The sequence below is a fragment of the Oncorhynchus clarkii genome, chromosome 4 (genome assembly GCF_045791955.1).
Source record: "Oncorhynchus clarkii lewisi isolate Uvic-CL-2024 chromosome 4, UVic_Ocla_1.0, whole genome shotgun sequence".
Lineage (NCBI taxonomy): Eukaryota > Metazoa > Chordata > Actinopteri > Salmoniformes > Salmonidae > Oncorhynchus > Oncorhynchus clarkii.
The window spans coordinates 19,011,368-19,028,459 of record NC_092150.1 but is presented as its reverse complement, the minus strand read 5'-3'; the positions used below and the strand labels follow the sequence as shown (position 1 = coordinate 19,028,459).

At 42.6% G+C, this 17,092-nt stretch overlaps 1 protein-coding gene across 1 annotated transcript in view; it reads right to left on the bottom strand.

Moving 5' to 3' along the window:
* LOC139407609 (mesoderm induction early response protein 2-like) overlaps positions 1-16,165 on the bottom strand; it is a 29,981-nt gene extending 13,816 nt beyond the window's left edge. Inside the window, exons 1-8 of the mRNA XM_071151436.1 lie at positions 16,010-16,165; positions 13,925-14,079; positions 10,115-10,240; positions 5,154-5,271; positions 4,635-4,741; positions 4,445-4,514; positions 4,166-4,317; positions 2,386-2,467 (exon numbers count right to left, since the gene is read on the bottom strand). Of these exons, the coding sequence (XP_071007537.1) occupies positions 2,386-2,467; positions 4,166-4,317; positions 4,445-4,514; positions 4,635-4,741; positions 5,154-5,271; positions 10,115-10,240; positions 13,925-14,071 (802 nt within the window). The 5' untranslated portion in view covers positions 14,072-14,079; positions 16,010-16,165. The remainder of the gene's footprint in view (positions 1-2,385; positions 2,468-4,165; positions 4,318-4,444; positions 4,515-4,634; positions 4,742-5,153; positions 5,272-10,114; positions 10,241-13,924; positions 14,080-16,009) is intronic.
* Between the last annotated feature and the right edge of the window lie 927 nt (positions 16,166-17,092).

Sequence of the window (17,092 nt, the reverse complement as noted above, 5' to 3'; positions counted from 1 at the left end):
GGCAGAGGTCAAGACACACATCCGATTAATATGATTCGTGATGACACGCTCCGCTTGGCCATCATTGGCTGCAGGTGATCACGCTACATCGCTTGGCCTATCTGTGCTGCAGGGAATTTGGTGCGCTCAGTAGTCGACTTGTGACTGTCGTGATGGTCTTGTGATTTCTTTCTTAATATTTTAATCCCTTCATACTTACTATGTCGAGCAAAAAAAGAAAGTGTTCAGACAAATATGTACAATATGTATTTACATGTATAACCGAACGTGATGGGAGTCAGTGTCCTAACTGCATGATTTGCAATGCCAAGTTGAGCAATTCTAGTCTAGCACCGGCAAAACTAAGAGAACACTTCCTTAAGCTGCATGGAGATGGAAAATACAAGAACACAACGCTAGCTGAATTCAAGGTGAAGAGAACCAGATTCGATGAAAAGGCTACTCTGCCTGTTCTCGGCTTTGTACCCATCAACAAAGCGATCCTCACAGCATCGTACGAAGTTGCTTACCTGATCGCAAAGCAGGGCAAACCACACACCATTGGTGAAACACTCATAAAACCAGCTGCGTTGAAGATGGCGAATATCATGCTGGGAAAAGAGGCCGAAGTTAAGTTATCCCAAATTCCTCTTTCAAATGACACCATCAGCGGCAGAATAGAGGACATGAGCAAAGACATCTTGGCTCAAGTAGTTGCAGATCTGATTTCAAGCCCGGCAAAATTCAGCCTTCAACTCGACGAGACCACAGACGTTTCCAATCTAAGCCAGCTTGCTGTATTCGTGCGCTATGTGAAAGACGACGTGATAAAGGAAGAATTTTTATTTTGTAAGCCTCTTACAACAACAACTAAGGCAGCCGATGTGAAGAAACTTGTGGATGACTTCTTCAAAGACAACAATCTTTCGTGGGATATGGTTTCTGCAGTTTGTTCGAACGGAGCTCCAGTCATGCTGGGAAGAAAGTCTGGTTTTGATGCGCTAGTGAAAGCCGATGCACCACACATCATTGTTACGCATTGTATTCTGCACAGGCATGCGTTGGCAACAAAAACCTTGCCTCCAAAACTGGCAGAAGTATTAAAAATTGTAGTGGAATGCGTGAACTATGTGCGAACTAGTGCTCTGCGGCATCGCATCTTCAGTGAGCTGTGTAAAGAAATGGGCTCTGAATTCGAGGTACTTCTGTACCATTATAACGTTAAGTGGTTATCCCGGGGACAGGTGTAGAATCGTGTTTTTGCCGTGCATGTGGAATTAGCCCTGTTTTTGCAAGAGCACCAACATTGTCATGCAGATTGCTTCAAAAATTCTGAGTTCATTCTCATTTTAGCGTACATGGCCGATATCTTCGCAGCTCTCAATCATCTCAATCAAAAGATGCAGGGCGGTGAAGTCAACATCATCGAAGCGGAGGAAAACCTGAAGGCTTTTCAAAAAAAGCTACCGTTATGGAAACGATGAACAGAGAACAATAACTTCGCAAACTTTCCCCTGCTGGACGACTGTGTAAGTAAGATCGAAGATGTATCTGGAATCGGAGACATTTCTGTACCCGCTGAACTGAAGCAAGCAATTGCCACGCACTTAGATGAGCTTGCAAATTCTCTCGACGGATACTTCCCTACAAGAGAGTCACATCCAGCATGGGTGAGACAGCCGTTCACGTTTAGTGTTGAGACAACAGATGTCAATGATGAATACCTTGATGAAATCATTAAAATTCAGCAGAGCCAGGTTCAACAGCAACTCTTCAGAATAACAACGCTTTCAATGTTTTGGTGTCAACAAATGGTAACGTACCCTGTTATTGCAAAGAAAGCTCTCGAGATTTTCATACCGTTTGTTACAACATATCTTTGTGAGCAATCCTTTTCGAGGATGCTGGACATAAAAACGAAGAAAAGGAACAGACTTTGTTGTCAAAATGACATGAGAGTGGCACTTGCCAAGGTGAAGCCGCGCATTTCTGAACTGGTCTCTGAAAGGCAACAGCAGAAGTCACACTGATTTGCAGTAAATTTTCATTATTATGTTTTTGTTTTTGTGTGAAAATGATAATCTGTGTGAAAATGTTTTGATGATTTTGTTCTTTGAACACAGTGATGTTGATGCACGGTTCATTTTGTGCACCAGTCAAATATATACCTATGTTTTGAATTTGATTTTTTTTTTCAATTAAGAAGGGTTCGGTGAATGCGCATATGAAACTGGTGGGGTTCAGTACCTCCAACAAGGTTAAGAACCACTGTAATAGACTCTTGAAAGATTAGTCTAAATGAGGACTATAAGAGATTCTAATAAAATCCAAAAGAGTTGTTGCCACGAGTAAGATGACATATAACCTACTATATATCAGTAATAAATGTGTCATGGACGGTCTTACCGCTGAATACTTTCACATTAAAGCGCATTCGTCTCAGTGCCTCCTCTGCATTAAAGCTGCATTTCACCAGCTCATACAGAGCCTGAGAGATGGAAAGAAAGAGAAAAGAAAGCAAACAGTTGTGACAGAAGTCTGTGACCTCAACCACAGTATGAACTGTGCAGAAATCACTCGACATGCAAACAAAGTTAATAGATTTACATATGATGATCCAGCCCTACTAAGTCCCACTCTGTTTCTCTGATACATATGGAATACACCGTCCAACTAAATTATTACTTGCAGGTTCCTCCTCGACAATGCAACAACAATAAGAAATACAGTTGAAGTCAGAAGTTTACATACACTTAGGTTGGAGTCATTAAAACTCCTTTTTCATCCACTCCACACATTTTTTGTTAACAAACTATAGTTTTGGCAAGTCGGTTAGGACGTCTACTTTATGTATGAAACAAGTAATTTTTCCAACAATGGTTAGCAGACAGATTACTTAATTTATAATTCACTGTTCCAGTGGGTCAGAAGTTTACATACACTAAGTTGACTGTGCCTTTAAACAGCTTGGAAAATTCCAGAAAATGATGTCATGGCTTTAGAAGCTTCTGATATGCGAATTGACATCATTTGAGTCAATTGGAGGTGTACCTGTGGATGTATTTCAAAGCCTACCTTCAAACTTAGTGCCTCTTTGCTTAACATCATGGAAAAATCAAAAGAAATCAGCCAAGACCTCAGAAAACAAATGCAGAGCTCCACAAGTCTGGTTCATCCTTGGGAGCAATTTCCAAACACCTGAAGGTACCATGTTCATCTGTATAAACAATAATATAAGCACCATGGGACCCCGCAGCCATCATACCGTTCAGGAAGGATACGCGTTCTGTCTCCTAGAGATGAACGTACTTTGGTGTGAAAAGTGCAAATCAAGAAGAAAAACAGCAAAGGATCTTGTGAAGATGCTGGAGGAAAAAGTATCTATATCCACAGTAAAACAAGTCCTATATCGACATAACTTGAAAGGCCGCTCAGCAAGGAAGAAGCCACTGCTCCAAAACCGCCATAAAAAAGCCAGACTACGATTTGCAACTGCACATGGGGACAAAGATCGTACTTTTTGGAGAAATGTCCTCTGGTCTGATGAAACAAAAATAGAACTGTTTGGCCATAATGACCATCGTTATGTTTGGAGGAAAAATGGGGAGGCTTGCAAGCCGAAAGAAAACCATCCCAACCGGGTGGGTCTTCCAAATGGACAATGACAATGACCCCAAATGGACAATGACTCCAAACATACTTCCAAAGTTGTCGCAAGGACTACAATGTCAAGGAATTGGAGTGGCCATCCCAAAGCCCTGACCTCAATCCTATAGAAAATATGTGGGCAGAACTGAAAAAGTATGTGCGAGCAAGGAGGCCTACAAACCTGACTCAGTTAAACCAGCTCTGTCAGGAGGAATGGGCCAAAATTCACCCAACTTATTGTGGGAAGCTTGTGGAAGGCTACCCAAACCGTTTGACCCAAGTTAAACAATTTAAAGGCAATGCTACCAAATACTAATTGAGTGTATGTAAACCTCTGACCCACTGGGAATGTGATGAAAGAAATACAAGCTAAAATAAATCATTCTCTGTACTATTATTCTGACATTTCACATTCTAAAATAAAGTGGTGATCCTAACTGACCTAAGGCGTAATTTTTTGTATGTAAACTTCCGACTTCAACTGTAATAAAATATAAGAATATGAACATAAAGTAAATGACCCAACCCACTACATTACTTGTTCATTGTCTTTGATTATGTCCCCGTTGATGAGGGTGTCTACAGCCCCGTCCTGACCTCCCCGTCTCTGGGCACTTAGCAGGAACTCCTTTACAGCCTGGCCTGGCAACATGTCTGGGGTCCACAGGAGCTGGTCCTCATTCTCATAGACTGGGAACAGGAGATGGAAAGATATTGATAGAGACACAGATATAAGGATGTGTGTGAGACTGAGGCAAAGTGTCAACACACTAATCCAAAATGTACACGGATTCTGAAAGGGTCAATTGGGGGTTACCTCTCTCCTGGTATGAGTATTGGCTGAGAGGAGGGATTTTGGCTTGGTACATTGAGCCCACCATGATGTCCTGGAAAAATAACAACCACAGTGTCAGTTACAAAGACACTACAGAAAACAGGTTGTTATATTTCCCTAAATAGTAATTGTAGAATATTTGAGCTCTGTTCAGTAGGCCCCAGTGTCTCACCTTGCGTTCATCATTGGATGGAATGGAGGTGTTGTCGTCATCATCATCTGAGACATCTTCTGAGGAGCTGACGAAGGTGCCTTTGTCTCCATCTGCCATGGAATGGGCTGGCACATGGGAACATTTATTACATCAATATGTAGCATTCTCATAACACCACCAGTTAACAACTTCAAGGTACAACAAATTAGTTTTGGCATAAAGGGGCCCTCAGGCCATTAAAAAAATATATCGATGTGATATGATAAGGGGATTCTCCTGAGTGGTGAGCTGGGTGGATGGGTGGGGGTCTGTTTACGGGAAGTGGTAGCTGTGCTCCAAAAGTAGGAGTGTGTCATACCCATTATATAAAAGGTAACTGCCAAAAATAAAGGAAACACTTGAGTAAATGAGGGATACAAAGTATATTGAAAGCAGGTGCTTTCAATACAGGTGCTTTTCATTTTTGCCATTGAAAAAAATATTGCGATACTGGTATCGTCACAGCCCTAATACTCTATATGACATTATTGGTCATACCTCTTAGGTGGCGGCGGAAGAGGAGGTCAGAGGCGTGGGAGGTGACAGAGAGAGTGAGGTCATCAGCTGATAACTCCTCTTCATCCTCTCCTGAGAACAGATCTTTAGCAATCTGGTCCTGGAAGAATGGAACAGTCTATTACTGTCTCAATGGAATAGTTCACTACCTTCTCTAAGCATCACACTCAGTGAAGTTAATGGAATTTATGATACATAAAGGTGATTTAGTATTTTTCATGTTTTCTGAGTGTTTGTAGACTAGACAGGGCATCTAGAGCCCATCTTAACTCAATTCCTTAAGAGCCAAGTAGTAATTACTCATACAAGAATCAATAGACATCATGTCAACGCCAGAACATGTATCCTATAATGCTCTTGAATGCAGAACTGCACAGCTCCTCGACAATCACAGTGTACTCTATGCTGGTTTTCCTTCTTGCCTTTTAACTAGTGATTGATTTCTGCTTGGAAAACCAGGTTGGTGCACCAATAACCAATTATACCACATCAGTCACCGGCTTCATTAATAAGTGCATCGACGACGTCATCCCCACCGTGACCATACGTACAATACCAAACCAGAAGCAATGGATTCCAGGAAACATCCCGCTACGCCCTACAACGAACCATCAAATAGGCAAAGCGTCAATACATGACTAAGATCGAATCCTCCTACAACAGCTCTAATGCTTGTCGGATGTGGCAGGGCTAGCAAACTATCACGGATTACAAATGGAAACCCAGCCACGAACCGCCCAGTGACGCGAGCCTACCACAAGAGCTAAATGAACCATACATGAGAGCACTGACTGTGTGATCACGCTCTCCATAGCCGATGTGAGTAAGACCTTTAAACAGGTTAACATTCACAAGGCCGCAGAGCAAGACGGATTACCAGGACGCATACTCAGAGTATGCGCTGACCAGCTGGCAAGTGTATTCACTGACATTTTTAACCTCTCCCTGACCCAGTCCGTAATACCTACATGTTTCAAGCAAACCACCATAGTCCATGTGCCCAAAAACGCCAAGGTAACCTGCCTAAATGACTATCGCCACGTAGCACTTACATCTGTAGCCATGAAATGCTTTGAAAGGCTGGTCATGGCTCACATCAACACCAGCATCCCAGAAACTCTGGACCCACTCCAATTTGCATACAGCCACCAACAGATCCACAGACGCCGCAATCTCTATTTCACTCCAAACTGCCCTATCCCACCTGGACAAATGGAATGCCTACGTTCCAGCGTTCAACACCATAGTCCCCTCCAAGCTCATCACTAAGCTAAGGATCCTGGGACTGAACACCTCCCTTTGCAACTGGATCCTGGACTTCCCGATGGGCATCCCCAGGTGGTGAGGATAGGCAACAACACATCTGCCATGCTGAACCTCAACACGGGGCCCCTCAGGGGTGCGTGCTTAGTACCCTCATGTACACACTGTTCACCCACGACTGCGTGGCCACGTACCACTCCAACACCATAATTAAGTTTGCCACTGACACAATGGTGAAAGAATCTTCATCAATATACACACAATACCCCATAATGACAATGCAAAAACAGGTTTTTAGACATTTTTGAAAATATATTAAAAATAAACTGAAATACCTTATTTACAGAAATATTCAGACCCTTTGGTATGACACTCGAAATTGAGCTCAGGTGCATTCATCCTTGAGATGTGGTAAATTCAATTGATTGGACATGATTTGGAAAGGCACACACCTGTCTATCAGTGGCGGCTCCTCAGAGTGAATTTCATAAAAATAAAAATGGTAAAACATTGAAAAAGTTTTCCTTTTTAAATAAACTTATACTAAATATATTTACGTCACCAAACAATTGATTAAAACACAGTGTTTTGCAATGAAGGTCTACAGTAGCCTCAGCAGCACTCTGTAGGGTAGCACTATGGTGTAGCCGGACGACAGCTAGCTTCCGTCCTCCTCTTGGTACATTGACTTCAATACAAAAACTAGGAGGCACTTGGTTCTCACCCCCTTCCATAGACTTACACAGTAAATAACTTCCGGAGGACGTCCTTCAACCTATCAGAGCTCTTGCAGCAATGAACTGACATGTTGTCCACCCAATCAAAGGATCAGAGAATGAATCTAGTACTGAAAGCATTAGCTACAGCTGGCTAGCACTGCAGTGCATAACATGATGAGGTGAGTAGTTGACTCAAAGTGAGAGAAAGACAATAGTTGAACAGTTTTCAACAAATACATTTCTTAAAAAATGAAGAAGAGAGAGAGAGAGAGTGTCATTTTTCTTCAGTTTCACTTACTTAGCTAGCAAATGCAGATGGCTAGTTTAGCTACTCAAACACCTGGCTCAACCAGAGGGATGCTATGTTAGCTAGCTGGCTATGACTATCCAACAAAACACTGGAACTCTTCCAAGTCAAGGTAAGCTTTTGGTTTTATTAATTTATTGTCACTGGGGCCCACCGGTGTAACTGCTTACTGACTATGCACTGCAACATTACTGCATGATTAGCTAATATGGGGACAATGTAATTAGCTAATATGGAGACGATGTAGATGGTTTGGCTTGGAAAGTTATTTTTTAGCCTGGTCACATACAGCTGATGTGTTGTTCATTGAAGTCCACAAACGAAGGGCAAAGGTGAGAGGAGCTGAGTGCATAGAGGCGAGAAGGAATAACAATGCTATGAACGTGAACTGCGTTTATGCGTGATCAGGGGTGTATTCATTCCACCGATTCTGTTGAAAAACGTTTGTTAAACGGAAGCAATCAAAACAGGGATAAAAAATAATTTGTTCAATTGAAACTCTCGTTTGCAACTGTTGGACTAATGATTACAACCTAGATAGCTAGATGCAGGCAAGAGTGTGCAAGGCAGTATTGAAAGTCACTGTCTGTCAATATGTCACTGTCTGTCATCTCAAATTTCTCTCTGGACCTGTGTGCACCTACATTGTAAAATTGAATTCATAGGCTAGGTTGTAGCAAACTCATGATGGGTATAGGGAAATTTGAGTATCATGTAGTAGCCTAAACATATCAATGTTACATTAAGCTGGGTGAATGGTACATGAATGACAGTCATCCAACATGCTGTAATAGAAATAAGGCCATGCTCATGAAAAGAAAAATCTTCCTCCCTCATCATAAATGGCACTGACCGCCACTGCTGTTTATATAAGGTCCCACTGCCATGAAGTCGAAGGAATTGTACATAGAGCTCAGAGACAGGATTGTGTCGAGGCACAGATCTGGGGAAGGCTACCAAAACATTTCTGCAGCATTGAAGGTCCCCAAGAACACAGCGGCCTCCATTATTCATAAATGGAAGAAGTTTGGAACCGCCAAGACTCTTCCTTGAGCTGGCCGCACGGCCAAACTGAGCAATCAGGGGAGAAGGACCTTGGTGAGGGAGGTGACCAAGAACCCGATGGTCATGCTGACAGAGCTCCAGCTCTGTGGAGATGAAAGAACCATCCAGAAGGACAACCATCTCTGCAGCACTCCACCAATCAGGCCATGATGGTAGAGCGGCCAGACGGAAGCCACTCCTCAGTAAAAGGCACACGAAAGCCCGCTTGGAGTTTTGGCAAAAATTACCTAAATGACTCCCAGACCATGAGAAACAAGATTCTCTGGTCTGATGAAACCAAGATTGAACTTTTTGGCCTGAATGCCAATCGTCACGTCTAGAGGAAACCTGGCACCATCCCTACGGTGAAGCATGGTGGTTGCAGCATCATTCTGTGGGGATGTTTTTCAGTGGGCTGGGAGACTAGTCAGGATCAAGGGAAAGATGAACGGAGCAAAGTACAGACAGATCCTTGAAGAAAACCTGCTCCAGAGCGCTCAGGACCTCAGACTGGCTCGAAGGTTCACGTAACAGGACAACGACCCTAAGCAGACAGCCAAGCAAAGCAGGAGTGGCTTCAGGACAAGTCTCTGAATGTCCTTGAGTGGCCCAGCCTGAGGCCAGACTTGAACCCGATCGAACATCTATGGAGAGACTAGAAAATAGCTGTGCAGTGACGCTCCCCATCCAACCTGACAGAGCTTGAGAGGATCTGCACAGAAGAATGGGAGAAACTCTCCAAATACAAGTGTGCCAAGCTTGTAGTGTCATTCCCAAGAAGACTCAAGGCAGAAATCGCTGACAAAGGTGCTTCAACAAAGTACTGAGTAAAGGGTCTGTATACTTATGTAAATGTGATATTTCTGTTTTTTATTTTTTTTAAATAAATTTGCATAAATGTTTGCTCTGTCATTATGAGGTATTGTGTGTAGATTGATGAGAGGGGGAAAAAACTATTGAATCAATTTTAGAATAAGGCTGAAACAACAAAATGTGGAAAAAGTCAAGGGGATACTGAATACTTTCTCAATGACCTGTATATGCAATTACTCTCTTGCAAAGGCTTGATGTACACTCACTGGACTCTAACCACACACCCACACATACTACACTAACACTCCAACATACACACACGGACAAAGACACAGGCATATTGACACCACACACACATGCTGCTGCTACTCTATTTATTTTCTATACATAGTCACTTTACACCTACATGGACATATTACCCCAATTACCTCAACTAACCCGTACATTGACTTGGTACCGGGCCACTTGCATATATCCTCGTTATTATGCTACTATTTTTCCTTTAGTTTATTTAGAAATTGTTTGTACTTTTTAAAAAACTCTGCATTGTTGACTAAGGTCGTATGTAAGCTTTCGGAGCATATGACAAAGCATATGACAAATAAATTAGATTTGATTTACTAACATATTAATCAATTAAGTACTACGAAGAAACAAAACAAAAACAAAAATCAGCCAGACTGGAACTGGAGGGCCTGAGTTGTTCACCCCTTCTGCAGTGCTTTCCTGGCTGTGTTTACAGTTTTATCTGTGGATTACTCCAGTCTCAGGTATGTCTAGTTATACCCAGGTCTCACCTTGTCCAGTGTCATGTCAGGCAGACTGGCTGCTAGCTCGTTGGGCTCCCTGTCCTGCTGCAGGAGGGGATCAGACACCTCATACCCACACAGAGACAGCAGGTCCTCCAGGGGAATCTCACTGCCCTATAGAGAGAGACAGAGAGAGAAAGCGAGAGAGCAATTATTTTTCATGGAGGGCCACATTAGAATATATTTTTTCCATCACGGGCCAGAATCATATTACAGGATTGTACATCATGTGTACATGTACATCATGTGTATGACTGTGTTGATAGATATATCTACTGTAAATCACGTCCGGATATGCTACTTATTTAACTTTTTTTTTTTTTTACATGCACACAAATAAACCACATCCATGTTCTCCTTTTGTAGGCATTTTCATTATTAAACATGCAATGAACTACACGGAGGGAAAAGTACATTGTGCATTCAGCACCACGGACAGAACTCTTGTTAACGGGTATCGCACTCTAGTGACTGGTGGGCCGGGCGCATGCACGCTGACACAGTCGCCAGGTGTACAGTGTTTCCTCCGACACATTGGTGTGGCTGGCTTCTGGGTTAAGCAGGCATTATGTCAAGAAGCAGTGTGGCTTGGTTGGGTCGTGCTTTGGAGGATGCATGGCTCTCAAGTTGCAGAGATGAGACAAGACTGTAACTATCAATTGGGGAGAAAAAGGCGTAAATATATATATAAAACAATTAGTGTTAAGTCTGATGGGCATTGACTAGAGCAGTGATGTCATGTATAGTTTCTGATGTTGCTATATGCAGGATTGCTGAAAGGTGAGAGTCAGTAAGAGATGATCTGTGCCTTGACTTGTTATATTTCATCACTGAAAATGTCTGTTCATGAGGGTGGCGCAGTGCTAGCTGACACTCTGGGTTCGAGCCCAGGCTCTGTCGCAGTTGGCCGCGACCGGGAGGTCCATGGGGCGACGCACAATTGGCCTAGCGTCGTCCGGGTTAGGGAGGGTTTGGCCGGTAGGGATATCCTTGTCTCATCGCGCACTAGCGAATCCTGTGGCGGGCCGGGCGCAGTGCACGCAAACCAGGTCGCCAGGTGCACATTGGTGCGGCTAGCTTCCGGGTTGGATGCGCGCTGTGTTAAGAAGCAGTGCGGCTAGGTTGGGCTGTGTTTCGAAGGACGCATGGCTTTTGACCTACGGGAGTTGTAGCGATGAGACAAGATAGTAACTACTAACAATTGGATACCACGAAATTGTGGAGAAAAGGGGGTAAAAAAAAATTACAATATTTTTTTAAATGTCTGTTCACATACATAGGTTGACCCAAACAGTACAAACATCTTCTGAGCATGACTCCTCCTTTGGAAAGTTTTGTTCATCGAGAGATGCATAGAACCTCGACAGTGACATTGTTATGAATAGTTCTGCAATCTCTGCATCAGACTGAAGATCGATAAGCTCAAGTTGCAGGTCAGTGGGAGCATTATCCACATTAACGGTGGAAGGAGAGGAAACCAACAGCATGTCATTTTCCAATGTTCTGATCCTCAAAATGACGAGAATTCTCACCGTTCAAAGCACGCCACAGCGATGTATACTTCTCCTGCTGGTCATCTGATAGGGAACAGACTAGTAGTGTCGGAAGGTGGGTGAGATTGTTGGCTTCTACTTGGCGGGTCAGGAGGAGTAATTTTCCCTTGAAGGCTTTTTACAAGGTTGTATATCTGATGTGCAAAAAGGCCCTTCCTTTGTAGTTTGGAATTCAGCTAATTCATGAGGGCCATGATGTCCACGGTGAAGGCAAAATCTGCCAACCATTCTTTATCTTGCAGTTGAGGGAAATCCACATTTACCTTGTCTTTCAACTGTTGTTCCATATTCTCTGCGATGTCCACAACACGCCGTGTCACTTTGTCTTAACACGGAAACATTTTAAACAGCTCTTTCTTGTCGGGGCAAAGTATTGCTGCAGTCAATTAAACATTATTTAATGAATTCGCCCTCAGCGAATGGCTTGCTATGTTTAGACATTTTGTGGGACTATTTAAAAAAAACAATATATTTCACCTTAATTTAACCAGGTAAGCCAGTTGAGAACAAGTTCTCATTTACAACTGCGACCTGGCCAAGATAAAGCAAAGCAGTGTAACAAAAACAACACAGAGTTACACATGGGATAAACAATAGTACAATCAATAACACAATAGAAAAAATATATATACAGTGTGTGCAAATGGGGTAAGATTAGGGAGGTAAGGCAATAAATAGGCCTTAGTGGCGAAGTAATTACAATTTAGCAATTAAACACTGGAGTGATAGATGTGCAGAAGATGAATGTACAAGTAGAGATACTGGGGTACAAAGGAGAAAAAAAAATAACAATATGGGGATGAGGTAGTTGGATGGACTATTTACAGATGGGCTATGTACAGGTGCAATGATCTGTGAGCTGCTCTGACATCTGATGCTTTAAGTTAGTGAGGGAGATATAAGTCTCCAGCTTCAGTGATTTTTGCAATTCGTTCCAGTCATTGGCAGCAGAGAACTGTACGGAAAGTCAGCTAAAGGAGGAATTGGCTTTGGGGGTGACCAGTGAAATATACCTGCTGGAGCGCGTGCTATGGGTGGGTGCTGCTATGGTGATCAGTGAGCTGAGATAAGGCGGGGCTTAACCTAGCAAAGACTTATAGATGACCTGGAGCCAGTGGGTTTGGGACGAATATGAAGCGAGGGCCAGCCAACGTGAGTATACAGGTCGCAGTGGTGGGTAGTATATGGGGTTTTGGTGTCAAAACACATGGCACTGTGATAGAATGCATCCAATTTGCTGAGTAGTGTTGGAGGCTATTTTGAAAATGAGTCAAGGATCGGTAGGATAGTCCGTTTTACGAGGGTATGTTTGGCAGCATGAGTGAAGGATGCTTTGTTACGAAATAGGAAGATGATTCTAGATTTAATTTTGGATTGGAGATGCTTAATGTGAGTCTGGAAGGAGAGTTTACAGTCTAACCAGACACCTAGGTATTTGTATACAGTACAAAGATAGCTCTCGCAATTCCGTCGTATGCTGAATGCAGTTTTGTGAAAAGTCCTTGCTGCTTTTGCAACTGTGAAAGCAACTCTTTCGATACACTTGCCCTCTGCTCAGAAGACATATTCCTATATTTCTCTACATGCTTTGTCTGGAAGTGTCGGGAGAAGTTGTGGTCTTTCAAGACAGCGATGCTCTTTGCACACTAAGCACACCGCTTTCCCTGATACCTCAATAAATACATATTTAGATGTCCACTCTTGCTGGAACACCCTACATTCATTGTCTACTTTCCTTTTTTTTATCTTTGAAAAAAAATGTTTGCTCAATTTCTAGCTAGCTACTATTTGTAACTGTGACGTGTGTCAGCCTGTGAGTCACTGTCTGTCCTTGTGCAGTTGTTATTTATACGTGCCTTCAAAATAAATGTCCCACAAGCGGTGTGAGTTAAATAATGACACAAACGCGGGTATTCATTGGGCTTTTAATTTGAATAACAATTTTTTTTTTTTTAAACGTTACTATAGCAAATTCTTCATGTGATCTGAGCATGATTCCCGCAGGCTGTATTGAATCAGGTCGCGGGCTGCATACAGCCCCCAGGCCGGCCTTTGCCCTGCATTAATTCATCACATTATGGAATAATTGACAATCTATTACATAGAATAATATTATTCACTCCTGGTCTAGAGGGATGCAGTGAGGTCAGGCTTTTGTCCCAGCCCAGCGCTAAAGTTGTGGTTGCCTACTGCTGCCTCTAATGGATCAACACACCACACCAGATGCCAGAGGAGCTGTACTCACATTTTGGGGACGTGCTGCCATCTTCATTGGGCGGCCCTGTGACTGCGAGGCCCCCAGGCTGTTCTGCAGCTCCACTAGGGCCCTGGACTCCTCATAGCCCTGCCTCAGGATCTCCACTAGGCTGCGTCTGTGATCTCCAGAGCCCATCGAACTAGCTAAAACACACACACACACACACACAAAGGGTTACCATCGTGGAGGACCAGTAGGTGCTTGATCCCTGTTCATTCCATTATATACTGAACAACAATATACACGCAACATGCAACAATTTCAAAGATTTTAATTAGTTACAGTAAATATAAGGAAATCAGTCATTTTAAATAAATAAATAATGCCCTAATCTATGGATTTCACATGACTGGGTAGGGGCGCAGCCATGGGTGGGCCTTGGAGAGCATAGGCCCACCCACATGGGAGCCAGGTCGACCCACTCGGGAGCCAGGCCCAGCTAATAAGGACGAGTTTTTCACTACAAAAGGACTTTATTACAGACAGAAATTCTCCTCAGCACTCCCACCCCTCCCCCTTGGTCGATCCCGCAGGTGAAGAAGAAAGATGTGGAGGTCCTGGGCTGGTGTGGTTAAACGTGGTCTGCGGTTGTGAGGCTGGTTGAACGTACTATCAAATTCTCTAAAACGACATTGGAGGCGGCTTATGGTTGAGAAATACATTAAATTCTCTGGCAAAAGCTCTGGTGGAAATTCCTGCAGTCAGCATGCCAATTGCACGCTCCCTCAAGAATTGAGACATTGTGTTGTGTGACAAAACGGTGTAATCATGCTGTTTAATCAGCTTCTTGATATGCCCCACCTGTCAGGTGGATGGATTATCTTGACTAAGGATAAAATGCTCACTAATGGTGATGTAAACAAATTTGTGCACAAACAGTCAAGTGTCAACTCAACATGGCTTTTATTTAGTTAGGATCATTATGCGATTATAATAAAACATTATAAGGCCTGTCGTACATGCTAATGACAAGCCCTACAATGCATTATAGCAGTATAATTAAGCGATAAGGCCCGAGGGGGTGTGGCATATGGCCAATATACCACAGCTAAGGGCTGTTCATATGCACGAGTGCCTGGATACAGCCCTTAGCTGTGGTATATAGGCCATATATCACAAAACCCTGAGGTGCCTTATTGCTGTTATAAAATGGTTACCAACGTTATTAGAACAGTAAAAATAAATGTTTTGTCATACCCATGGTATATATATATATCTGATATACAATGGCTCTCAGGCAATACATTATAGGCTTACCTGATGTTGTGTAAAGTGTTACAAGTCTTTTTACTTGTTCTGTAATTCAAAGTCGCCTGAATTAAAGAATGGTTGAAGTTAATACAACAGTGGACACTAATGGTATTAGAACAACTGAATTAGACTTTTTGTCAAAATAGAAAATCCATTAAAATAGAGTTGACCTATGAACCAACAGTCAAGAGTTAGTTTTTACCTCAAGCAAATACAGCTGTGGTCTACTTAAAACTCTTTTGGGCGAAAACTCTCACAAACAATACATTAGTGACAGGTACGTTTATGGCCATTTTAACTTTGAAAAGCTTGGTCCACTCCACTTCAGGACGCAATGACCAGGGCGCTTTCCTGTAACTTGGTGCTGAACGTTCCTTCCTCTGACTCACAAATGGCACGCGAGAGAAGGAAATAGTTCTGGCTATTGCGTTTCCACCCGAAAAGACACCGACAGAGTATCTGAAATAATTCGGACTTCTCTCAAAGTTTGCAGTCAAAATACATTACTAACGGAGCACACCTGGACCATTTCTTCAGCACCACCGTCGAGGTGGTCTCGGATTGTGTTCTATAGCGCACTATCCGGCAAATTGGGAATGGCTCTTTAATGCGAAGAACGCGGAGAGGCGAGCCTGGGACAAAATGCCCCCATTTTACTTCCTTAATTATCAACACATATTACATTCACAACCTTCTGTAACCCGTTGATACGATTGTAAACATCGATAGCTACCGTCTTGGACGACAGAGGCTCTCAAACTCAGAGCTGTTCTAGTATCATTTAGTCCTCACATTCCTACCCAAGCCCTTTTGCTCACTTACCTCCGCCATTCCGTTTCTGCGCAGGCTGAGGAATGCCCGGATGTTGTAGCGCTATGGCTCTATTCTACAGTATGTACAGCCTACAGACCTAGTTTACTGCCGCAACGTTTCAGCAACAATGATGACAGTAAACTACATGAAAAATTCTGAAATGAGAGAGTACGCCGTGTACTATTCACGTCTGGTATTGTTACAAGCTTTCATAAACTTGCCATCGCTCTAGCTCTTTGTGAAAATAACTAACAAAGGACAATGATTGAAGTTCAGATGTTTGTAAAGTTGCCCTTTGAACTTAATATCACATGTTTGTTCACCTATGACCCTGAATAGTCATTGTAGCCAATCTGATTGTCATGGTCTAGGGGAGAGTGGGTTAAATGTAGCTGTTTAAAAAAAATAACATTCAGCATTACTATGTCAAGGGAAATATAGTATTGTTTCTAACAAATCTATCTACATATATTTCAGGATGTTGTGTATCCCTGGAAATAATCAGAATTCATGGAATCATAACAGTTTTGAAAACATACAGTACCAGTCAAAAGTTTGGACCCCTACTCATTCAAGGGTTTTTCTTTATTTGTACTATTTTCTACATTGTAGAATAATAGTGAAGACATCAAAACTATGAAATAACACACATGGAATCATGTAGTAACCAAAAAAGTGTTAAACAAATCAAAATATATTTTATATTTGATATTCTTGAAATAGTCACCCTTTGCCTGATGACAGCTTTGCACACTCTTGACATTCTCTCAACCAACTTCACGAGGTAGTCACCTGGAATGCATTTCAATGAACAGGTGTGGCTTGGTAAAAGTTCATTTGTGGCATTTCTTTCCTTCTTAATGTGTTTGAGCCAATCTGTCATGTACTGTCATGTTGTGTCTTGTCTCTGTCCTTTCCCTTCACCCTGTCTCCCTCTGCTGGTCGTTGTTAGGTTACCTTTTCTCCCCCGCTTTCCCCCAGCTGTTCCTTGTCTCCTCTAACTACCCATTCACCCCGTTTCCCACCTGTTCCCTTTTTCCCTCTGATTAGGTCCCTATATCTCTCTCTGTTTCTGTTCCTGTCCTTGTCGGA